Source organism: Coregonus lavaretus (genome assembly GCF_964263955.1).
Source record: "Coregonus lavaretus genome assembly, chromosome: 8".
NCBI lineage: Eukaryota > Metazoa > Chordata > Actinopteri > Salmoniformes > Salmonidae > Coregonus > Coregonus lavaretus.
This window is the reverse complement of record NC_139995.1, coordinates 58,659,040-58,685,219: the sequence shown is the minus strand read 5'-3', so window position 1 is coordinate 58,685,219 and position 26,180 is coordinate 58,659,040. Positions and strand designations below refer to the sequence as shown.

Sequence of the window (26,180 nt, the reverse complement as noted above, 5' to 3'; positions counted from 1 at the left end):
GTAGAGATAGCTCGATAGAGACAGAGGTAAATGACAGGGATAGTCAGAGTAGAGATAGCTCGATAGAGACAGAGGTAAATGACAGGGATAGTCAGAGTAGAGATAGCTCGATAGAGACAGAGGTAAATGTAAGGGATAGTCAGAGTAGAGATAGCTCGATAGAGACAGAGGTAAATGACAGGGATAGTCAGAGTAGAGATAGCTCGATAGAGACAGAGGTAAGAGACAGGGATAGTCAGAGTAGAGATAGCCCAGAGAAAATGATTGAAATTGGAGTGAATGAGAAGAAGAGGATTGAAGGGTGTGTGTGTGTGTGTGTGTGTGTGTGTGTGTGTGTGTGTGTGTGTGTGTGTGTGTGTGTGTGTGTCTTTTACCAGCACGGTGGCAGTGTGCTCCAGCAAGGTGGGGCGGCCAGCATCACAGCCCAGCCCCAGGGGAACAGAGTACTGGGGGGCTACGCCTGCTACCGTGGGGGGGTGGGGGTGGAGGGTAGCCACCATCAGGGGTGTGCAGGAGCCCTGGGGGAGGGAGGTGGAGGGGAGGGGATGGGGGATGAGGCAGGAAAGTGTGGAGGGTTAAATAAGTTGGCAGACTCTTTTCCTAGATTGATGAACACTCATTCCTTTAGACCTGTGGAAGCAGGTGTTTCTGAACTGATTGAGGTTAGATAGATCTGGGTTGGACAATAGAACCGTCAAGGTGATGATGATGATGATGATCCACGGATAGGGAGTGGAGAAAATGAGACATGAGCCCAACTCCAACAACCTTTCAACCTGACTAGGTCTTAGATTCTTCTGAGCTGCAGGAACTGGAGTTCTGAAACCAGCACACACACACACCCACCCACCCACCCACCCACACACCCACACCCACACCCACACACACACACACCCACACCCACACCCACACCCACACACACACACACACACACACCCACACCCACACCCACACACACACACACACCCCCCCCCCCCGGTACCTGTGTGAGCATGGCAGGCTGCAGCTGCAGTGGCTGTGTTGATTGGTTCTGGTTCACAATCGGGACAGAACTATCCATCCTCCCTGGGAATCTAGAGTTCTTATTGGATGACTGGATTCCTGCAGACAGAGGAACAGCCAATCAGTGACCACCACTACACCATGACATCACAATAGCGTTACTAACGCCCAAGTCATTCATAAGTAATTACTAGGAATGTGCATCTTTCCCTTTCGAGACGATTCGATACGTATCTGGATGGGCTCCGATAGAGGAATGATAAGTTTTTAGTTTGAAACGATTCGGTATGATTTCAGTTTGATTAGAGAATGAATCGATGCGACTCGGTTCGATGTGATACGATTCGATGCACTAACATTTGATGTATAAACGCATTCATTTTCCATTCTAAATTAAAAACCTGCTGCTGATGGAGTTCATGAGCTGGGCCTCTCTGAGCTGGATCTGTCTGAGCTGGATCTGTCTGAGCTGGGCCTCTCTGAGCTGGATCTGTCTGAGCTGGATCTGTCTGAGCTGGGCCTCTCTGAGCTGGATCTGTCTGAGCTGGGCCTCTCTGAGCTGGGCCTCTCTGAGCTGGGCCTCTCTGAGCTGGGCCTCTCGGGCCTCTCTGAGCTGGGCCTCTCTGAGCTGGATCTGTCTGAGCTGGGCCTCTCTGAGCTGGATCTGTCTGAGCTGGGCCTCTCTGAGCTGGATCTGTCTGAGCTGGGCCTCTCTGAGCTGGATCTGTCTGAGCTGGGCCTCTCTGAGCTGGATCTGTCTTCAGCTGGGCCTCTCTGAGCTGGGCCTCTCTGAGCTGGATCTGTCTGAGCTGGATCTGTCTGAGCTGGATCTGTCTGAGCTGGATCTGTCTGAGCTGGGCCTCTCTGAGCTGGATCTGTCTGAGCTGGATCTGTCTGAGCTGGGCCTCTCTGAGCTGGGCCTCTCTGAGCTGGATCTGTCTGAGCTGGGCCTCTCTGAGCTGGGCCTCTCTGAGCTGGATCTGTCTGAGCTGGGCCTCTCTGAGCTGGATCTGTCTGAGCTAGGCCTCTCTGAGCTGGATCTGTCTGAGCTGGGCCTCTCTGAGCTGGATCTGTCTGAGCTGGGCCTCTCTGAGCTGGATCTGTCTGAGCTGGGCCTCTCTGAGCTGGGCCTCTCTGAGCTGGATCTGTCTGAGCTGGGCCTCTCTGAGCTGGGCCTCTCTGAGCTGGGCCTCTCTGAGCTGGGCCTCTCTGAGCTGGATCTGAGCTGGGCCTCTCTGAGCTGGATCTGTCTGAGCTGGGCCTCTCTGAGCTGGGCCTCTCTGAGCTGGATCTGTCTGAGCTGACTCCTGTGTGTGTGTATATTATGTATGTCTATGGTAGATTTGAAATACATATTGAACAAAAATATAAACTGTCCCCTGTAGCTCAGTTGGTAGAGCATGGCGCTTGCAACGCCAGGGTTGTGGGTTCGTTTCCCACGGGGGGCCAGTATGAAAATGTATGCACTCACTAACTCTGGATAAGAGCGTCTGCTAAATGACTAAAATGTAAATGTAAATGTAAATAAACGCAACATGCAACAATTTCAAAGATTTTACTGACTTGTCCAATAACGAACACTCATTTAATGTTCCAGTTTAAAACATTTGACATCGCCCCTAATGAACCCCGAACCCATTTGTCTTCTAAAACATAAAGGACACAGATTAAGCCATAAGACAAAACAGATATGGGACCAGGCTAGTTCATTTATATGCTGTTATAATAGGAAGTATTCTATGGTGGAGGGTAGATCATATCTTAAATAATCCCACAACAAATCATCATTTTTAAAAAGCCCTTAGTGAACTAACACTAACCCCCCTTTACTAGCTATGACTTTGATGATAGCTACTTTGAAGAAAAATACTGTTATTTTAAGATGAATGCGCTAACTGTACGTCATTGGATAAGAGCGTCTGCTAAATCACTAAAAGGGACCAAACAGAAGAACACCAACTCAAAAAGGGGTTGGAGTACTTGGACCTCCCCCGCAGACAGGCCTTCCCTTTAGTGCCCTTATGAACTCAACCCACTGTCATCTCTATATCATAATAATAATAATAATAATAATAATAATAATAATAATATGCCATTTAGCAGACGCTTTTATCCAAACCGACTTACAGTCATGCGTGCATACATTTTTTATGTATGGGTGGTCCCGGGGATCGAACCCACTACCTTGGCGTTACAAGCGCCGTGCTCTACACCAGCTGAGCTACAGAGGACCACATGACACCAATAGTGTTTGGCTCTTACCCTGTATGGTGTTTGGTGGGCAGACGATGAGGGTCTGCTGGAAGGGCTCAGACTGGCAGGCCAGGCCTGTGGGGCGAGCCTGCAGGGGGACACTCTGTTGGGTCAGCCCAGGGATGTTGATGGTGGCCTGCTGGTAAAGGGCTGGCTGGTAGTTCAGGAGAGGAACAGCTCCCCCTGCTGACGGGACCTGTTGGTTTCCGTTCATTTACAGTTAGAACACTGGTCAGTCAAGATGGAAGTTGGAACAGTGTCCGGAACTAACTGTGTGTGCTGCCATTTTGTTCTTAGATCTGGGCCCATAATCCTTAAGCGCCTCAGAGTAGTCAGGTCCCACTTGTCGATATAGTCCTATTCATTACGATCTAAAAAGGCAACATCTGATCCTAAATCACCATGGTTTGATAGATCCTGCCCATGGTTTAATAGATCCTGCCCATGGTTTGATAGATCCTGCCCATGGTTTAATAGATCCTGCCCATGGTTTAATAGATCCTGCCTATGGTTTGATAGATCCTGCCCATGGTTTGATAGATCCTGCCTATGGTTTGATAGATCCTGCCCATGGTTTGATAGATCCTGCCCATGGTGTGTGTGTGTGTGTGTACCTGGTTGAGCTGGCTGCTGAAGGTGACAGTGAGGTTGCCGGCGGATGCACTGGGAAGACTGTTAGTGGAGAAGAGAGTTTTGTTGTTGTCGAACGATGAGCTCCTACGCTTACAGAGCTCCATGTTCTGAAAGCAAGACTTCACACTGCAAGGGGGAGAAACAAACAATCAATCTATTGATCAATACAATTATTGAAACAAATCGATCAACCAATCAAATTTCATCCACAGAGGGAAAAGTCAAACGTGAACCCCCCCCCCCCCCCCCCCCCCTTCCCCACAACCCGAACATTCGTTCACATCACAGACAGGTGTACGTACTGGGAGCTGTGAGGGAAGTCCAGCAGGTGACTCATGGTGACGAAGGGATGACCCAGCGTCTTAGTGGGCGTGATCCTCTTGTCAGCATCCAATCGGAGCATCCGCTTCAGCAGGTCGATGAACTCCCTCCTATCAGCTTTCTCCGCCAGCATGTCCGACCCCTCCAGGTGAGAGGACAGGTTGACCTGCACCAGGAAGAAGTGATGCAACAGGAAACAGGAAAAGGTCAGGTTGGATGAACGTGCCGCTAGAAAGTTCTACGGTCAGTTTAGGATTATCTAATGGTTAAATTTAGTGTAATACCCTTGCTAAAACCAAGTATAGAGTTTATTTCTTATAATTAATTGGTATTAGATTTAAAAGGTGATCGAATTGTGCTCCTGATTTGTAATGTCGTTAATGCATTTCTTTTGAAGCAATGTTTTCTTTAATGTACAAGTGAATCGGTTGGTTTACTTTTAAGTTTAAGTTTCCCACGTATCTTGTTAAAGTTTTGACCAATGAGGTAGCTTGTTAAGTTGTGGCCAATGGGAGAGTGGACTGGTTGCTGGGAAAAAGTTGAAAGAAAAGAGAGGAGAGACGTTATCGGTGTTGGTGAAGACCTCCCGAGTGGCGCAGTGGTCTAAGGCACTGCATCGCAGTGCTAGCTGTGCCACTAGAGATCCTGGTTCGAATCCAGGCTCTGCTGTAGCCGGCCGCAACCGGGAGACCAATGGGGCGGCGCACAATTGGCCCAGGGTAGGGGAGGGAATGGCCGGCAGGGAGGTAGCTCAGTTGGTAGAGCATGGCGTTTGCAACGCCAGGGTTGTGGGTTCGATTCCCATGGGGGGCCAGTATGAAAAAATAAATAAATAAATAAATAAATTAATAATGTAAGTCGCTCTGGATAAGAGCGTCTGCTAAATGACGTAAATGTAAATGTAAGACAAACGACTAAAGGAAACGATAAAGAGATAACAAAACCATACCTACAGAGTTTTGAAGGAAAATCCTGATTTTATTTTCTATAAGAGAGTGTTTATTATTTAGTTAAGAAAGACCAAGTGGTGACTGAAGCTGCCGTCGCATTGTGGAGACATTCGACATCCTAGAGGTTAGCCTAGCATCGTGCGAGACTTGGAGAGAATTGCTTGTGACGATCAGTTCGGGTTTCCAACGGATGTCTGTTGCTGCTACGGAGTACCGGCTGCATTGATAGCTGTGTTCGCTGTGGATCTTGTGAGGACACCTGCACGGAACTGCTATACTTTGCTGAGGCATTATCTACAAGTAGTGAGTAACTACAAATGTGGGGTGGACTTCGGGACTTTATGTATGTCGTTATTTTTTTGTTGTTGCTCCAGCGCACGCCCAGGGTTTAAGCAAGCTTGCACGTAATTTGGACATGGGTTGTGAAAAAAATAATTGGGGATTATTTATTTTTTCTTTCTTTTGATGTGGTACATTGAAAATGTGATAATATAGATCTTGAACCTTATGTCTGTTGCACTGGTGGAGTCATTCACTGTTTCAGTTTTAATTTAATGCATGGGAAAGCATCTCCTTATAATAATAACCAAGTCTATAATCATTCTATCTGAAGTTAATACCCTATTTGTCATTCACCCTAGCGAGTTTACGATAGGGATTCTTATTGGAGATGTCCTTCTCACCTAATATCCCAATGCTGTTCAGATATTCTAAATAAGGTAATATCATGAGAGTGAAATTCGAGCCTGGTGAGAGGGTTAATTAGGATTTGGGGAGAGAGAGCAGAGGAGTTTACAGCAAAGCAGAATCAATGAATTAGCCAGCTAACCTGCCCAAATGTTCAGAAATATATATATATATATATATATATATATTTTTAAGATAAGCTTGAAATGGGCTACTCTCATTGACTCAACAACCAAAAACACATACAGTGCATTCGGAAAGTCCACAAATTGATCAACACACAATACCCCATAATGACAAAGCAACAAAAAAAAAGTTTAGACATTTTTGCAAATGTTTTAAAAATACAAAACTGAAATATCACATTTACATAAGTATTCAGACTACCAGCCTACGGAGCAGCACGGCATTTATTAACAATAGTGTGAAACTGCAGCCCGCAATTCGGGGCGTTCCTGCGTGTGGGCGTTCCTGCATGTGGGCGTTCCTGCATCTGCAGTTAAATATAAATTGAGCAAAAAGTCATAGGCCTAGATTACGATTGTGTTTGGAGTAATTAATATACTGCAATGACCAAACACCAATTTACTGATGGACTTGGAAAAATGGTTTGAAATACTACTACATTTAAAAATCTGAAATAAATGCATCACTAAATGAATGTTTAAAATACAGGTCTCTTTCTGTAGACAGCGTCATAGCGTCTTACAAATCATATGCTCATCACCTGGTAACCAAATAACTTAGGATAATATATTATGGACATTTCTTTGACATGGTGTAAAAAAGGGTGCTAATGGAGAGTGACTGTGCACCACAAAACAATTATTTAACGCAAATCGCAAAAACAATTGTAAATTTATCGCGGTAATATGGATTGTTGTCCGTATCGTCCTGCTCTACCAAATACTTTTTTATAACAAACCCAAGATAGATCACAGGCTGTTGTTTCCAATGGAAGGATACATTGCCATAGAAATTAACCTGGCTAAAAGCTGAGCCATTTTCGTGGTACCGGTTATCCCGAGTTGAACTCAGTTGACCAAAGTTACCTCGCTAACTCCTCAGACCTGCTTTGTAGTATACCCCCTCAGGTTTCCCGTGAACATTTTTTATTTTTTTTTATCTCAACAACACTAATAAAGGTTAAGAAAAAAGAAAAGAAAATGGCGGATGTAAAAAAGGGCTTTATAAAAGTAAACGTGATGGATCGTAAATGTGACATACTAGATGAAGTCATATAGCGTACCTACCTGCATCAAGTCATCCAGACAGTTGAAGATGTATTTACGGGCCTCCTTTGACTTGATGCCCATCTCAGCCTCGTGCTCTGAAGGGGCCTAGTGAACAGACAGATCAGGAAGGTTACCCTTGTCTGTTACCCTTGTCTGTTACCCTTGTCTGTTACCCTTGTCTGTTACCTTTGTCTGTTACCCTTGTCTGTTACCCTTGTCTGTTACCCTTGTCTGTTACCTTTGTCTGTTACCCTTGTCTGTTACCCTTGTCTGTTACCCTTGTCTGTTACCCTTGTCTGTTACCCTTGTCGTCACCACCAAAACACTAATAACTAACTGCACTAGGGAAAATGTAGTTTGTATCTGCCCAAGAAACCCAACTAAAAGCCCTGTTCACAGCAGTGCCCTGAGATCCATGTGCTGGTTCTGGCAGGAACAACTAGGTATGCGGTCCCAAATGGCAGTCTATTCCCTACATAGTGCACCTACTTTGACCAGGGCTCTGTAGTGCACTATATAGGGAATAGGGTGTCATTTGGGACTCAGCAACCGTATCCAGAATGAATCACTAAAGTCAGCAGATTGTTACAGCAGAGCCAAGAGGAGTAATACTTTGATCCTCCAGAGGGGGTCAAGGGGTAAATTGAGTCAGTACTGTAATACCTTGATCCTCCAGAGGGATAAATTGAGTCAGTACTGTAATACCTTGATCCTCCAGAGGGATAAATTGAGTCAGTACTGTAATACCTTGATCCTCCAGAGGGGGGGGGGGATTTAGTCAGTACTGTAATACTTTGATCCTCCAGAGGGGAAAAAATTGAGTCAGTACTGTAATACCATGATCCTCCAGAGGGATAGATGGGGTCAGGTGTACTGTAATACCTTGATCCTCCAGCGAAATGCCAACAGTGCAATAATATCTAACAATTCACAACAATACACACAAATGTAAAAGTAAAAGAAAGGAATTAAGGAATATATAAATATTAGGACGAGCAATGTCGGAGTCCGGAGTATAAATATATAGCATTCTAGCTAACAACTGCTGCATCCAAAATAGTTATTTATCACAACCAAATGTAATCTTAGCGACCTGTTCAAGCTAAATATCATTGTAAGCGTATGAGAACCCCCCCAAAAAGTTATTTTGTTTAGAAGTAATAAAAACGTAAATCGAAGCTATGTTGAATGGGCGAATAGATGTTGATGGCTTTCTCACTGCCGCCAATAGTCGCGCACATCTGTGGTTGACGTCAGTGTGTCGTGTACTGGTGTAAAGGGTCTATACCTTGATCCTCCAGAGGGGGTAGCTGGAGTCAGGTCCTCTCTTGAAGAAGCGGCTAGTCTTGGTGCCGGCGCTCAGCAGGTACTCTGCAGGCAGGCCCTGAGTCTGGGAAATGTACCGGATCTAGCAGAGGAGGAGAGGGAGGGAGGGAATCCATCATAACAGTTTAAGATAAAATAATGTGTGCGTGTCTCGGTGTGTGTGTGTGTGTGTGTGCGTGGTTCCTACCTGGTCGTATTCTGAGGCTCCGGGGTACAGAGGCCACCCCAGGAAAAGCTCTGCTATAACGCAGCCCAGAGACCACATGTCTATGGCCTCACAGAACGGCAGACCCAGGACGATCTCTGGAGCCCTGAAGAGAGAACAACACGTCAACAACAACACAGATAACATGTCAACAACAACACAGATAACATGTCAACAACAACACAGATAACATGTCAACAACAACACAGATAACATGTCAACAACAACACAGATAACATGTCAACAACAACACAGATAACATGTTCACACACTTAGTATGAAGCAGTATATTGGGAAAGTGTTCTGCTGTTTTTCCATTGATCATCCTTGAGATGTTTCTACAACTTGGAGTCCACCTGTGGTAAATTCAATTGATTGGACATGATTTGGAAAGGCACACACCTGTCTATATAAGGTCCCACAGTTGATAGTGCATGTCAGAGCAAAAACCAAGCCATGAGGTCGAAGGAATTGTTCATAGAGCTTCAAGACAGGATTGTGTTGAGGCACAGATCTGGGGAAGGGTACCAAAAAATATCTGCAGCATTGAAGGTCCCCAAGAACACAGTGGCCTCCATCATTCTTAAATGGAAGAAGTTTGGAAACACCAAGACTCTTCCTAGAGCTGGCCGCCCGGCCAAACTGAGCAATCGGGGGAGAAGGGCCTTGGTCAGGGAGATGACCAAGAACTTGATGGTCACTCTGACAGAGCTCCAGAGTTCCTCTGTGGAGATGGGAGAACCTTCCAGAAAGACAACCATCTCTGCAGCACTCCACCAATCAGGCCTTTATGGTAGAGTGGCCAGACGGAAGCCACTCCTCAGTGAAAGGCACGACAGCCCGCTTGGAGTTTGCCAAAAGGCACCTAAAGACTCTCAGACCATGAGAAACAAGAATCTCTGGTCTGATGAAACCAAGATTGAACTCTTTGGCCTGAACGCCAAGCGTCACGTCTGGAGGAAACCTGGCACCATCCCTACGGTGAAGCATGGTGGTGGCAGCATCATGCTGTGGGGATGTTTTTCAGCTGCAGGGACTGGGAGACTAGTCAAGATCAAGGCAAAGACGAACGGAGCAAAGTACAGAGAGATCCTTGATGAAAACCTGCTCCAGAGCGCTCAGGACCTCAGACTGGGGCGAAGGTTCACCTTCCAATAGGACAACGACCCTAAGCACACAGCCAAGACAATGCAGGAGTGGCTTCGGGACAAGTCTCTGAATGTCCTTGAGTGGCCCAGCCAGAGCCCAGACTTGAACCCGATCAAACATCTCTAGAGACCTGAAAATAGCTGTGCAGCGACACTCCCCATCCAACCTGACAGAGCTTGAGAGGATCTGCAGAGAGGAATGTGAGAAACTCCCCAAATACAGGTGTGCCAAGCTTGTTGCGTCATACCCAAGAAGACTCGAGGCTGTAATCGCTGCCAAAGGTGCTTCAACAAAGTACTGAGTAAAGGGTCTGAATACTTACAGTGGCTTGCGGAAGTATTCACCACCCCTTGGCATTTTTCCTATTTTGTTGCCTTACAGCCTGGAATTAAAATTGATTTTTGTGGGGTTTGTATCATTTGATTTACACAACATGCCTACCACTTTGAAGATGTAAAATATTTTTTGGGGTGAAACAAACAAGAAATAAGACAAAAAAACAGAACTTGAGCGTGCATAACTATTCACCCCCCCAAAGTCAATACTTTGTAGAGCCACCTTTTGCAGTAATTACAGCTGCAAGTCTCTTGGGGTATGTCTCTATAAGCTTGGCACATCTAGCCACTGGGATATTTGCCCATTCTTCAAGGCAAAACTGCTCCAGCTCCTTCAAGTTGGATGGGTTCCGCTGGTGTACAGCAATCTTTAAGTCATACCACAGATTCTCAATTGGATTGAGGTCTGGGCTTTGACTAGGTCATTCCAAGACATTTTAATGTTTCCCCTTAAACCACTCGAGTGTTGCTTTAGCAGTATGCTTAGGGTCATTGTCCTACTGGAAGGCGAACCTCCATCCCAGTCTCAAATCTCTGGAAGACTGAAAAAGCTGTCATCAAGGCAAAGGGTGGCTATTTGAAGAATCTCAAATATAAAATATATTTATTTGTTTAACACTTTTTTTGGTTACTACATGATTCCATGTGTTATTTCATAGTTTTGATGTCTTCACTATTATTCTACAATGTAGAAAATAGTAAAAATAAAGAAAAACCCTTGAATGAGTAGGTGTTCTAAAACTTTTGACTGGAGTTCTAAAACTAGATATACCTGTACCAGTTATTACTCACAGATGCAAACATGTTGTATCACTCATACACACACACACACACACACACACACGTGCAAAGAAAACCCCAATATGAGGTGTAAAAACAGGTATCTACCTGTAGTATCGTGACTGCAGGTACGTTGAGCAGACAGCCTTGGAGACGTGAGAAGCTGAACCGAAGTCGATGACCTTGACCCTGTAGGGCTGTCTGAGAGGATCCACCAGCATGATGTTCTCTGGCTTCAGGTCAGCATGGATCAGACCCAGAGACTTCAACTTCATCAGCGCCGTCGCCACCTGGTGGGGAAATAGAGGTAACACTGAAGGGTTAAAAAGCTGTGTGCCAGCTATGAACACTGAAGGGTTAACACTCCTCTGAATAAACATTTTACTAGGACTTTAATTACAATTTAAAGACACAAACACACATTAAGGCTGACACAAAGCACAAGTACAGCACCACGCAATTGTATTGTTTTGGAGAGTTCTTTTGAGTAAAATGTATGGTGAGGTAACAGGTAAACATGTAATAAATTACACATTCAGAATGAGCACCAGGTAAATACACCACATTGTCTCTGTATCAATAAAGTTGTAAAGTGTTGTATTGTCACCTGTTGCAGTATGGGTCGTATGTGTCGTAGAGGGAGGGGGCTGAACTTGCTGTGCTTCAGGAAGTCATACAGGTTCTGCTCCAGCATCTCAAACACCAGGCAGGTGTGGCCCTTGTGTTGGAAACACTCGTAGGAACGCACAAAGTTAAACTCATCGGCGTTCTCCACACTAAGACGGTTCAGGATGCCCACCTGGGAACAGACGGACAGATGGACGGACGGACAGACGTGTTAGTGAGAGAACGACAAACCTCGACCTACTACTATAAGTTTGCTAGTTCTGTCTATTCTAGTCTAGCTCAAGTGTTACGAGGCCAATAAACATCAATACATTAAATAAATCGAGTACCTCAACATACTATACAGTCAGTCCTATCTATTATAGTAACAGGTGCTTCCCAATAACATAGTGACATAGTAATAGGTGCGTCCCAATAACATCTAATCACTCAGTCACTACTTCACACAAATCTAAAAGCATTGGATTGGTGGAGGCGTGGGTTTAGTGGGAGATTACACCATATTCTCAGATCAGTCAAGGCAAAGTCAACAAGTGCACACTTAGGGAGGAAGGAGAGATAATTGGGACTTCGCCCTGGTCTAGCGCTTGCATATGATAATGACAGGAGGGGTTTAACCTCTTAAGGATCGGAACCTTTTTTTCAATTTTTGCCTAAGATGACATACCCAAAGCTAGCTGCCTGTAGCTCAGGACCTGAAGCAAGGATATGTATATTCTTGATACCATTTCAAAGGAAACACTTTGAAGTTTGTGGAAATGTGAAATTAATGTAGGAGAATATAACACATTAGATCTGGTAAAAGATAATACAAACCAAAAAACATGTTTTATTTTTTTTTATTATCTTTGAGGAAGGCCACAATATAATATTGCAGTTTAGGCACAATTTAGATATTGGCCACTAGATGGCAGCAGTGTGTGCAAAGTTTCAGATTGATCCAGTGAAGCATTGCAATACTGGACTATTTTGTATCAAGTCTGCCCAAATGTGCCGAATTGGTCAATTGATACATTTTCAAGTACATAACTATAGAGAACATACAAAAATGATATGGTAATACAAAATGTAAGTTTACACACTCCCAGGAATGTCATACATGATGGATCATTAGCTTATACACTAACTTTCACACATCTAGATGGCCGGGTGGGTGTGAAGCCAGACACAGCAAGAGTTCAAACTGTAATAATAATAATAATAATATGCCATTTAGCAGACGCTTTTATCCAAAGCGACTTACATTCATGTGCACATACATTTTTACGTATGGGTGGTCCCGGGGATCGAACCCACTACCCTGGCGTTACAAGCGCCATGCTCTACCAATTGAGCTAAAGAGGACCACATGCTAAGCACCATTACCCAGAATGCTTTGTAGAACCCAGTTCCTACATTTGAAAATGGCAAAAACCAAACTCTGCATTCCACAGTAAGAACATCATACCAAAGGTCAAGCATGGTGGTGGTGGTGTGATGGTTTGGGGATGCTTTGCTGCCTCAGGACCTGGACGATTTGCCTTAATAGAAGGAACCATGAATTCTGCTCTGTATCAGAGAATTCTACAGGAGACTGTCAGACCATCCGTCTGTGAGCTGAAGCTGAAGCGCAGCTGGGTCATGCAGTAAGACAATGATCCAAAACACACAATCAAGTCTCCATGAAAATTGCTAAAAAGCAACAAATTGGAAATTTTCGAATGGCCTAGTCAAAGTCCAGACCTAATCCCAATTGAGATGTAGTGGCAGGACTTGAAGCGAGCAGTTCATGCTTGAAAACCCACACGTCACTGAGTTAAAGCAGTTCTGCATGGAAGAGTGGGCCAAAATTCCTCCACAGCGACGTGAGCGACTGATCAACAACTACAGGAAGCATTTGGTTGGAGTCATTGCAGCTAAAGGTGGCACAACCAGTTATTGAGTGTAAGGGGGCAATTACTTTTTCACACAGGGGAATTGGGTGTTGCATAACTTTGTTTATGAAATAAATATGTAATTGTTGTGTTATTTGTTCACTTATGTTCCCTTTATCTAATATTAGGTTTTGGTTGAAGATCTGCTAACATTCAGTATCACAAATATGCAAAAGTAGAGAAAATTAGAAAGGGGGCAAATACTTTTTCACAGCACTGTACGGGACACCGATCCCGTAGAGGTTAAAGGAGAACTGCACCCGCTGATTTGGCCTCATGTTTTGGCTTGCTCCTCAAGAAATGCTGGCGAACATGACAGAAGCCAAACGTGAGCTGGCTTGGGGGTGTGGTTTGATGTGGGTGTTTCTTGGGTGTGTCCTTGCCACCACCAAGAGACACCCATCTGTCAGAACCTTGCCCGCAGCGGTTTCCTCCAACTCAATCACAACAAACAAACCTCCTGCAGGTGGAGTTCAATAACTACATGGAGATGTATGGTGAGATGCTGGAGGAAGATTTGAATAGGTCAGTATCCTACAGAGTAATATGAGAAGAATGCAACTGCTGAATTTATGTAGATATTCTAAACTAAGTGTTTTAATAACTTTCAAATGTAGTAACAGGTCCATGTAGAATAAACAACCATTTACATAACACCATAGAAGCAGTGTTCTGATTATTTAACAATGTTCACCTTCCATTTTTCATTGTGATTCCCAGCCGATACAGATACTGTGACTATCAACATTTTGTCTGGTGGTAATGGGGTTACCTTGGTAACATGTCAGAGTGGTCATACCTTCCTGTCTGGTGGTAATGGGGTTACCTTGGTAACATGTCAGAGTGGTCATAACTTCCTGTCTGGTGGTAATGGGGTTACCTTGGTAACATGTCAGAGTGGTCATAACTTCCTGTCTGGTGGTAATGGGGCTACCTTGGTAACATGTCAGAGTGGTCATAACTTCCTGTCTGGTGGTAATGGGGTTACCTTGGTAACATGTCAGAGTGGTCATAACTTCCTGTCTGGTGGTAATGGGGTTACCTTGGTAACATGTCAGAGTGGTCATAACTTCCTGTCTGGTGGTAATGGGGCTACCTTGGTAACATGTCAGAGTGGTCATAACTTCCTGTGTGGTGGTAATGGGGTTACCTTGGTAACATGTCAGAGTGGTCATACCTTCCTGTCTGGTGGTAATGGGGTTACCTTGGTAACATGTCAGAGTGGTCATAACTTCCTGTCTGGTGGTAATGGGGTTACCTTGGTAACATGTCAGAGTGGTCATACCTTCCTGTGTGGTGGTAATGGGGTTACCTTGGTAACATGTCAGAGTGGTCATACCTTCCTGTCTGGTGGTAATGGGGTTACCTTGGTAACATGTCAGAGTGGTCATACCTTCCTGTCCGGTGGTAATGGGGTTACCTTGGTAACATGTCAGAGCGGTCATACCTTTCTGTCTGGTGGTAATGGGGTTACCTTGGTAACATGTCAGAGCGGTCATACCTTCCTGTGTGGTGGTAATGGGGTTACCTTGGTAACATGTCAGAGCGGTCATAACTTCCTGTGTGGTTTCTCGTATACAACAGGAGTTCCCTGATCCTGGTGCAGAACACACAGGGTTTCACCCTCCCCATATTGACTGATACCATTCAATAATTAAAAAAGACAATGCAAGGAAAAGATGTCAACTAGAAGTTTAATGCAGAGTGCCAGGTCTCTCTCCATTCAGAGACACCAGTATCAAGCCTGTCTCTCTCCATTCAGAGACATCAGTATTAAGCCCGTCTGTCAGTCTGGACTTCATCACATCTTCTTGCAAGTCTCCAAGTGCTGGCTCCATACAGGTTTCTGTGAACACATACACACATAGTCACTGTTCTATTACCAATGGCAGTTAGGGATAGGTGATATCTGACACACATAGTCACTGTTCTATTACCAATGGCAGTTAGGGATAGGTGATATCTGACACACATAGTCACTGTTCTATTACCAATGGCAGTTAGGATAGGTGATATCTGACACACATAGTCACTGTTCTATTACCAATGGCAGTTAGGGATAGGTGATATCTGACACACAAAGTCACTGTTCTATTACCAATGGCAGTTAGGATAGGTGATATCTGACACACATAGTCACTGTTCTATTACCAATGGCAGTTAGGGATAGGTGATATCTGACACACATAGTCACTGTTCTATTACCAATGGCAGTTAGGATAGGTGATATCTGACACACATAGTCACTGTTCTATTACCAATGGCAGTTAGGGATAGGTGATATCTGACACACATAGTCACTGTTCTATTACCAATGGCAGTTAGGGATAGGTGATATCTGACACACATAGTCACTGTTCTATTACCAATGGCAGTTAGGATAGGTGATATCTGACACACATAGTCACTGTTCTATTACCAATGGCAGTTAGGGATAGGTGATATCTGACACACATAGTCACTGTTCTATTACCAATGGCAGTTAGGGATAGGTGATATCTGACACACATAGTCACTGTTCTATTACCAATGGCAGTTAGGGATAGGTGATATCTGACACACATAGTCACTGTTCTATTACCAATGGCAGTTAGGGATAGGTGATATCTGACACACATAGTCACTGTTCTATTACCAATGGCAGTTAGGATAGGTGATATCTGACACACATAGTCACTGTTCTATTACCAATGGCAGTTAGGGATAGGTGATATCTGACACACATAGTCACTGTTCTATTACCAATGGCAGTTAGGGATAGGTGATATCTGACACACATAGTCACTGTTCTATTACCAATGGCAGTTAGGGATAGGTGATATCTGACACACAAAGTCACTGTTCTATTACCAATGGCAGTTAGGGATAGGTGATATCTGACACACATAGTCACTGTTCTATTACCAATGGCAGTTAGGGATAGGTGATATCTGACACACATAGTCACTGTTCTATTACCAATGGCAGTTAGGGATAGGTGATATCTGACACACATAGTCACTGTTCTATTACCAATGGCAGTTAGGGATAGGTGATATCTGACACACATAGTCACTGTTCTATTACCAATGGCAGTTAGGATAGGTGATATCTGACACACAAAAACAGGCACTATGTTGAAGTTTGAACAGGTCACACTAAACCTACCTAATTCTGTTCTCCCCATCGACAACCGTTGGTGAGCAGGCAAGAGGTGGAGGCTAGCAGCATAGATCAGCTCCTGGCCACTCATCAAAGACACTGGTTGATCACACACAAACAACACAGTGCACTGATTACAGCATCAATGGTGGTTATATGATTAGCATGGTGGAACCAACCTGAACGCTGCGTTCGCCTTCCTATTTCACTTCAGATATTATGATATGTGAACTGAAATAGAACGGTAAAACGCAGCAATCAGGCTGGTTCCACCCAGGCTAGGTTATGAAGGTGAATTGGGACAAAACTCGTAACTTTTACCAGGTCAAATGTCACCGACCTGATTCAAGTGTCCTCCCTGTTCCATTTATAGGAATGCTCACAGCGAGGGAGAGGTGGAACCAAGTCACTATTATTCGAGTCACAAGCAAGTCGAGTCAAGTCGTGCATTCTAAAAAGAGCAAGTTAACTTTTTTCCAAGTCAAGTAAAAAATAATCTATGACATGCAATGACTTGTTCAACTACAAATCGTTGTCTATTTAATGAGGTTACCATTTCAGACCTTTTCATTATTTTGTCAACAACAAATTCCAAGTAAATGATCAATTTCAAGTAATTTTGACATACCAAAATACAACTAGGCATATGCTAGTAACTGTTGTGCTTGATGCCCCCATAGCTGGCGCGCTTGCAACAGTTAGCTATAATATTCTTGATCAACCAATTATTATTATTTTTTTTCACTGCATATTTATGGATCCTCTCTCCTACAATGTGACGTTAGGATTGGGTGCAGCACAAAGTCAAGGGGTTTGGACACTTTCTGAACACTAATTATAAAACCACCCAAACTAGGCCTATCTGAAATGTATAAATTATCAATGAAATCACCAGGGAGCCTAATAGTATTGTTCTGGCAAAGATGCGTCCATAGCAGATTGATAAACTGTATTTTATATGGATAACATGAACGTAGGTGGGCTATACGGGGGGGGGGGGGGGGGGGAATTACAAACGTTGTTATGCACATGCGCTGTACGAGCCTTCCACGGTCTTTCTCTCATGTAAGAAGCCGGTGTTTTTTTTTCCTCTCTTGTTTCTGAGTAACTTGGTCACGCGGCCAAAGAGAAAGAGCCTCAGCGTGACCACAGTTTTTTTTGTCCATCCTGTTCTTCTGTTAAGGGCACAGCCGTGTGGAGATATGAAGAGAACAGAGGCCGGCTGGAGCAGCAGCGGCAATTCTATCGGCAGACAGGAGTAACAACACTGGGGTTATCACTTGTTTGTATGCCATGTTCCCACTAGGATCTCACACACCTGCTAAAACTGCCACGTAGACAGAGGTTGTATTTTCCTATATAGGCCGAGACCTAACTCTTGCTTGTTGGGTTCTTAACGATCACCTTTTTGAGTGGTTGTTGACCAGCTCCAGATTTGCAAATCTTATAATAAAAAGTTGTTGTTTGAAGAATTTACAGTCTCTTCCTTTCTGGTTAGAATTTCTATGAAAATTGTTGGCGACGAGGATGGGATGGCTAACTCCCGCTTGCTGATCGTTCCCGGGGACACCGAGGTTAACTGTGCACAAGGGCTACGTTAGGCGTGGCTCAGGGAGCCAACACTCCACTCAACGGCGCAGAAGGGACCCGCCTCGGACCCGGCAGGGAGTGTCAGTGGACGGATACGCGATCCAGAACAGACAAAAGAAATTAAGGGTGAGGACTGATTTTCTTTCAAACATCAAAGAACATCCTGTTCCCAGAACAGGTTGTGCACATTAGGTCTTTGTTGAAGCATAGTTATTTCTGAATAGGGGAAGTCCTAGAATCTTTGATTAGGAACTTTGAAACAGAGATATCTTTAATTAAAGGAGAAATTGTGGGATGAGTTGCCCTGTTGGAGCAGGGTAGTGTTCTCTGTTGAAACAGAAGTGGCCATGGGATGACATTACATGGTTTCACTGTGTGTGAAGAAGACCTTGTCTTAGTGACAAGGAGGGCTCTACTGTGTGTGGAAAAAACCCTGTTTTATAACAGAGGTAATTCTGGGTAAATGCGCATTATTTGACAAAGTACTAAATTAATATTAAATCGATGTGTCATGGTTGCATATAACACATACAACATTTTGTATAGGGGGAAATACTGTATGGGTACAGAATTCTAAATTACATAAAGAAATAAAAAATATATTTTAAATGGCGAAGAAACGCCCCCCTTTTGGGTTAACCCATAATACGGTTTGTTTTGTGTGTGTGTTTTTGTTTGTCTCCGAGTGTGTGTGTGTGTGTGTGTGTGTGTGTGTGTGTGTGTGTGTGTGTATATAGATGGAGTTTCACAATGGGAGCCAAGAGCTGCAAGGGAGAACCTTGTCTGTCCGACCCGCTGACCGGACCGGTGAAGGTAATGGTGGAAGAGTGGTGGAACATTCTGGAACAGGCACCGCTCTGCCACAAGGTAGCAGATTTACCCCTTAAAAAGGCACAGGACCGCCACCGAAAACGACCCTTTACAACCCACACACAGACTGACGCGAGGTTGAGACAGTTGACACCCTTGGACAGCATTTAAAAAGATTGTTTTCAGTAGTGAGTCAATACATCTTCTAGTAGATACTGCCGCTGCAATGTCCGTCATGAATTCTAAATCTATGTCCAAACCTCCCATGTCAAATAAATCAGTCCGCAGGATGAGATCTTCTCTGTAAATTGGGAATTAATATTCTTTGTAAAGAAAAAGGCATCACTGCATCGTAAGCTTTCTTGGGGTGCAGTTCCTTTCAGCCAATTTTGTTCATAATATAAATCTCTCAAAGTGTAAACCTCTCGTCAATGGTGAGAATTGCACCGGCCATTTCTCACCATTGACGAGAGGTTTACACTTTGAGAGATTTATATTATGAACAAAATTGGCTGAAAGGAACTGCACCCCAAGAAAGCTTACTATGCAGTGATACTGACGACCTTCCGATTATAGTAGGCCTGTTTTTCCTCTCTTGTTTCTGAGTAACTTGGTCACGCGGCCAAAGAGAAAGAGCCTCAGCGTGACCACAGTTTTTGGTCCATCCTGTTCGCCTGTTTAGTTTTATGCTCTTAGTATTAAAGACGTCTAAACCAACTAAGCAGATGGTTTCCGTGGAGACTGAGTCACCCTTGTTGGCTGGTCTCCCAGTCTCTCTTTGGGCTAAAGAGAAGTATGACAATGGGGCGAATGAGGGGGCGTGGAACCGCTTACGTCACACCTGAGAGCACACAGACCCAGCCGAGCACAGCATTCTCTGAGTCAGGAGGCAGTGCAGGGGATTACCCCCGTTCATGCTTCACTGGTAGAAAGAGGAGAAATTGTGTACTAAATAATGTACTTACATTCATTTTACATTTTAGTCATTTAGCAGACGCTCTTATCCAGAGCGACTTACAGGAGCAATTAGGGTTAAGTGCCTTGCTTAAGGGCACAGACAGATTTTTCACCTAGTCGGCTCGGGGATTAGAACCAGCGACCTTTCGGTTACTGGCACAACGCTCTTACCCACTAAGCTACCTGCCGACATTCAGCAATCTTACTCTGATTTGTCATCCTAAGGGTCCCAGAGATAAAATGTAGCATCGTTTTGTTTGATAAAATCAATTTTCATATTCAAAATGTAGGAACTGGGTTCTACAGTTTGAACCCCTGCTGTCTCTGTTCCACATCCACCCCGCCCGGCCATCTAGATGTGTGAAAATTAGTGTATACGCTAATGATCCATCATGTATGACATTTCTGGGAGTGTGTAAACTTACATTTTGTATTACCATATCATTTTTGTATGTTCTCTATAGGTATGTACTTAAAATGTATAAATTGACCAATTTGGCCCATTTGGGCAGACTTGATACAAAATAGTCCAGTATTGCAATGCTTCACTGGATCAATCTGAAACGTTGCACACACACTGCTGCCATCTAGTGGCCAATATCTAAATTGCGCCTAAAGTGCAATATTATATTGTGGCCTTTCTCTTGCATTTCAAAGATGATGGAACATCCTATCTGTACCACAGCCAGTTACAAAAACAACATGGTGTCGACACTCACAGGAACGGCAGGCTACTGTAGAGCCAGGCTGCCTGACTATGCTGAGGTTGTACAGCCACTCTCTGGAATTAATAAACTGATTGATCTAAGAGTTGACTGCTGTTAAGAAATGTAGACACCGTTAAAATAACTAAAATAAGGAGGGGTACCCCCCATGAATTAATGTGTGGACGCACACAATAACAGAATGATTGTGAATGAATGATTGCATAATGATGAACTATTTAACACATTTTTTCTTATGGACAGGGCGAAAACCCTTCACTGCTGGAATGGTAAGTAACTATGCTCTGTGCTGCACTTAACAATGCTCTGAATTCTATTTTCCACAGGGTAAAAGCAGCTTTGCCTGAACCAAAAGGGAGGACAGCTCCACAACTTGCAGCCAGGCAATTCAGTGGCCATGGGAGGACCAGGACCGGGCCTCTACGCATCATGTTGCGGCTCCTGTCTCTGGCTGCTTGGAGAGTAATCCACGTAGACTCTGCGCCACAAAATTAGTGACAGAACGTTACAAAACCTTGTCAGATCATTTCAAAAATCAGTCTCAAGTCGAGTCCCGAGTCTTGAGGCTCCAAGTCAAGTCATTTTATTTTCTATGAAGGCGAGTATCAAGTCATCAAATTTGTGACTCAAGTCCACACACCTGCAGCGAGGGCATGTCGGCGTGATGCTGGTCTTCTCCATGTGGCATGTTAAGCTGCAAACTGGACCACTCTCGAACAACTGCAGCAGGCAATCCTCATTAACCAATGTACTTCCTCATCTTATGAGGTGGTGTTGACTGGGAGGGACTGTGACAGGCTGATACAACAGACAGCCAAGTTGTAAATTGCATTTTGTTAGAAAGGACAACGCTTTTTGGTAATGCACTTCACAATCAAAATGACTCTCCTGCTTGTATCTGCTGGGCTGGGGAATTAACCTACTAGTTTATCATGCTGGGTATTTTGGAATACTTTTCACACACATTACCATTGTTGATGAAGCAGTCTGTCATCAGGGCAGTAACCTGGGTCATGCTAATTCTAGGTTGTCAATAGTTACCACAGCCACAAACCCCAACCATTTCTAAACATCCTTAAAATGTGATATTAAACCTAACCACTGTCATGACTGTCCTGTGTGAGGATCCAATGGCTCAGATCAGCTTGGCAATGGTTGACAATAACCAGACCCTCTCTCATCCACAGAAGAGGGGAGGAGGGCACTGGGTTTTGACACCTCACACCCGGTCGTAAATTTAAGCAGGAGAGGACTCTCTCTGTACCCTCTAGTATTGGCTAGAGGAATGTCTTGTCTCCAGAGACTTTCTCCCACCCAAAACTCTAATGTTCAAATTATGAATACTGGAACAATATTTATAACATAAGAACGTGGGGAATGGTCAGTGGGGATCTAAAGAATAATCATGTCATATTGTTGATTATTTTGTGAAATTGGTATCAAGAAAATACTGTAACTTGAAAAGTATACACACTATATATATATATATGTCAAGTTCACCCTTTACGTTGTATATTTGAAAAATGATGAAAGTATCTTTGTTAAGATAGGAATGTGATTTTAGTTTTCTAATGAGAATTGTTTTTCATACAAGCCATGCACAGGAAGTAGCCACGCCCCGTGGGAGCTCAGAGAGCGTGTCAGCATGACGGAACACCCCTTTTCCCCAGAGTGCATAAAAAGCCTCGGTAACAAAATTAACATTAGACCAGAAAGACGTGAGGCGGTCGCTACACGTCTGAAAATGGTTGCAACGTTTAACCTCAACGCGAGGTGAAGAAGATCACCTCCCAGACCCATTGTCAGGCTGCAGCTGTGCGTGTAAAGTGGTTCAAACTCTGACTAACCACACGGGGTGGAGAGGAGAAGAAAGCTCCCTTCTCAGACAATCACTGGTACAGCTAAGTAGCTGTTCTAAAGAAACACCCACTACAAACCAAGACAACTAAGAAGAAGGACATTGTGACCTCTGGTGGACAATCAGAGCCTTACACCGCACCACCAGTCAAACCCTTTTCAAGAAGGCTTGGTCCGACAGAGATAAAAAGGCGAACTAAGGCAATGAAACACGTAAATACATTCATGATTTCTTACTGCAAACGGGCGGTGGTTTGTGTGCAAAGTATAATGATTACTTTGAGGGAAGTTTCCAAATGTATCAACGATAAGGGTCTCTTTCTCTTGGTCTCTCTACCCCTCCCTCTTTTGGTAACCAAGCAGTCATGTTGTTGTTAGTCCGCTAGGGACTTTTTCTCGTGTATTAAGGGTGTATGTTATTCTGTGTTATTATTTACTTAGCTAATAAATAAATGATTCAACCAATTTGTGTAGTGCTGAATCATAAGTAAGGCTGGGATTCTTGTAGATCCAAGAAGGTTGCGACCGTTCAGAATGACGATATGATAAGAGGTAATGATTAATACGTTGACTGTTATATACATATTGATAGGTAAAGACCTTTAGAGTTTAATTCGGGAGATGGTCACTCTTTAAACAACTTCTTCCGTGGTGCCCCAAATCCTAATGAGTTAACTGTTACATGATTAATTTAGTCGAGTAACAATTAAAACATAGTAAGTTGATTGGAAAAGTAACAGTCATCAGATTAAATGAAAGTCACGTCACGACACCACAATGCTAACCTTATGCCTAACCTTAAAGCAAAACCGAAAAAGCTAATTTTTGTTTTCATGAATTGTTACAACATAGCCAACTTTGACTTTGTGGCTGTGGTAACCCTAATCATATGCTTTACAGATGTAGACTGACTGTAGCTCCAGATTGAATTAGATTCAGGTCGGTGACATTACGGTTTGATGCTCCAAGTCCACTGTATTAGTCAGAGATGAGTAAGCTACCACCCTAGCTGCATCCATTATTTAGTTTTGCCTTAGACAATACACTTCTATGAGCTACGAACAAACTTGCAAATCTGACTTGTAGGCTAACGTTAGCTAGCTAGCTACCTAACCTGTAACTAGCTAGCTAGCATCGCTAGCATTATCAAATGACAACGTTACATAACCAGCAGTATCTAGACAATATACAAACTTGTATGAGCACGACCTAACTAAGTTGTAATGAGGTAGCTAGCTAGCTAGCTAGTTAGGCTTACATTAGCTAAAATGTCAGCTAGCCTGCCCCGTTTTATCAAAAAGATAGTTAACATTATTGCTGGTTATGTAGGAAGCTAAGTCATACCAGAGAGGCCAGTATTATTATATGTTAGTAGTATTATCTGGTCATACTCACCACCACCGGACGTTGCACACCAAGCTAGTGTTACTGGTGCAGACTTTGGGATGGACGAACTCAAACCACCTATTCAGCATACTAGGGTCCTTCGACAGCGCATGCAAACCATCCTATTCAGCATAATAGGGTCCTTCGACAGCGCATGCAAACCATATAACTTTGCCCTGTGGAGGCATGGTCAATCCGTACAGGGCTTTTTCGGTCTGCCTTCCGTTGAACGTGTTGGGGCCGATGAAACATTGGAGCCCCATTCAATTAAAGAACGTTAAGTGGGCAGAGGGTCAATTTGCACGTGGAGCTTGGCAAAAGGGGATATGATTTGTTGGCAATTTTAATCCAAACCCAACCTTCATTTGGCCCATAATTTCACCTACACAACAACATAGGCCTACGAATATACACAGAGTATACAAAACATTAGGAACACTTTTCCATGACAGACTGACCAGGTGAAAGCTAGGATCCCGTATTGATATCCCTTGTTAAATTCACTTCAAAATCAATGTAGATGACGGGGAGGAGACAGGTTAAAGAAGGATTTTTAAGTCTTGAGACAATTGAGACATGGATTGTGTATGTGTGCCATTCAGGGGGTGAATGGGCAAGACAAAATATTTCAGTGCCTTTGAACGGGGTATGGTAGTAGATGCCAGGTGCACCGGTTTTGAGCAAGAACTGTCAAGAACTGCAACGCTGCTGGGTTTTTCACGCTCAACAGTCTCCCGTGTGTATCAAGAATGGTCCACCACCCAAAGGACATCCAGACAACTGTGGGAAGTATTGGAGTCAACATGGGCCAGCATCCCTGTGGAAGGCTTGACACCTTGTAGAGTCCATGCCCCGACGAATTGAGGCTGTTCTGAGGGCAAAACGGGGTGCAACTCAATATTAGTAAGGTTTTCCTAATGTTTTGTACACTCCATGTACATCCTTTAAGCAGGGTGCACACAGACATTAGCAGGTCCAATTCAAGGACTTCAGGGACTTTTTCAAGCACTTAAAGTAAATTGTTAAGTACCTCAATGTTACACAATTATATATTTGTACATATAGGGCCTAATATAGAATAACTAATTTTTTAGGCCTAGCCAATGCATTGATATTCAAATTGTTATTACATTCTAAAAATAACAGAATAATGGGACTTGCCTGACTAAATAGATCGGATGCATGCATGGCCATTTTCCTGTAGCCTACGAGGCCGACACAGGCACACATAATAAATCCATGAATAGCGGTAGCATTAATCTCACCCAAAAAAAATTAACTGGTACCTTTTGTAATAGAAGGATTTGTACGGCAAGCCAAGTTGAAGACAGCATCAGATGTTGTCGTCCTCATAATAACATGGTTTTACCGCAACAGAGTAGTGAAACACCCTTTACTTTTTTTGTCATTTAGCAGATGCTCTTATCCAGAGTGACTTACAGTTAAGTGCATTCATCTTAAGATAGCTAGGTGGGACAACCACATATCAGTCAGTCAGTTATAGTAAGTACACTTTCCCTCAATAAAAGTCAGAGCTTGTAAAGGGGAAAAAGCTTGGACTAGGCTGAGCGGGAGGTGCCCTCCATTAGGGGTGGGAGGGCCAAGAGACCAGAGGTGGCAGAACGGAGGGCTCGGGTTGGGGTGTAGGGTTTGAGCATAGCCTGAAGGTAAGGAGGGCCAGTTCCTCTTGCTGTGGTGGCTATTCAGCAGCCTGAAGATCGGAGGGTAGAAACTATTGGCCAGTCTTTCAGTTTTTGCCATGATGCTCCTATGCTGCCCACGTCTGAGTGATGGAAGCAGGGAGAACAGGCCATGGCTCGGGTGGCTGGGGTCCCTGATGATCTTCTTGGCCTTCCTGCGACACCTGGTGTTGTAGGTGTCCTGTAGGGCAGGCTATGTGCACCCAATGGTGCGTTCGGCTGCACGTACCACCCTCTGTAGTGCCTTGCGGTCAGCGGTGGTGGAGTTGCCGTACCAGGCTGTGATGCAGCCCGACAGTATGCTCTCGATGGTGCTCCTGTAGAACACGGCGGTGGAGTTGCCGTACCAGGCTGTGATGCAGCCCAACAGTATGCTCTCGACGGTGCTCCTGTAGAACACTGAGGGCCCTCGGGGACAGGCCACATTAGTTCAGCATCCTGAGGTTGAGGAGTCGCTGTCGTGCCTTCTTCACCACGGTGGTGTCCGTGTGGTTTGACCATTTCAGCTCATCAGAGATGTGTACGCAGAGGAACTTAAATATTTTGGCCGTCTCCACGGCAGCCCGGTTGATGAGAATGGGGGCGAGCCCAGCCTGGT

General features: G+C 44.1%; 1 protein-coding gene across 1 annotated transcript in view; it reads right to left on the bottom strand.

The window, feature by feature from the left end:
• LOC311134183 (homeodomain-interacting protein kinase 1-like) overlaps positions 1–26,180 on the bottom strand; it is a 53,838-nt gene that overhangs the window by 14,924 nt on the left and 12,734 nt on the right. The window contains exons 3-12 of the mRNA XM_084167796.1: positions 11,484–11,675; positions 10,985–11,166; positions 8,595–8,718; positions 8,370–8,489; positions 7,100–7,186; positions 4,191–4,375; positions 3,870–4,014; positions 3,265–3,451; positions 983–1,101; positions 375–518 (exon numbers count right to left, since the gene is read on the bottom strand). Of these exons, the coding sequence (XP_084023922.1) occupies positions 375–518; positions 983–1,101; positions 3,265–3,451; positions 3,870–4,014; positions 4,191–4,375; positions 7,100–7,186; positions 8,370–8,489; positions 8,595–8,718; positions 10,985–11,166; positions 11,484–11,675 (1,485 nt within the window). The remainder of the gene's footprint in view (positions 1–374; positions 519–982; positions 1,102–3,264; positions 3,452–3,869; positions 4,015–4,190; positions 4,376–7,099; positions 7,187–8,369; positions 8,490–8,594; positions 8,719–10,984; positions 11,167–11,483; positions 11,676–26,180) is intronic.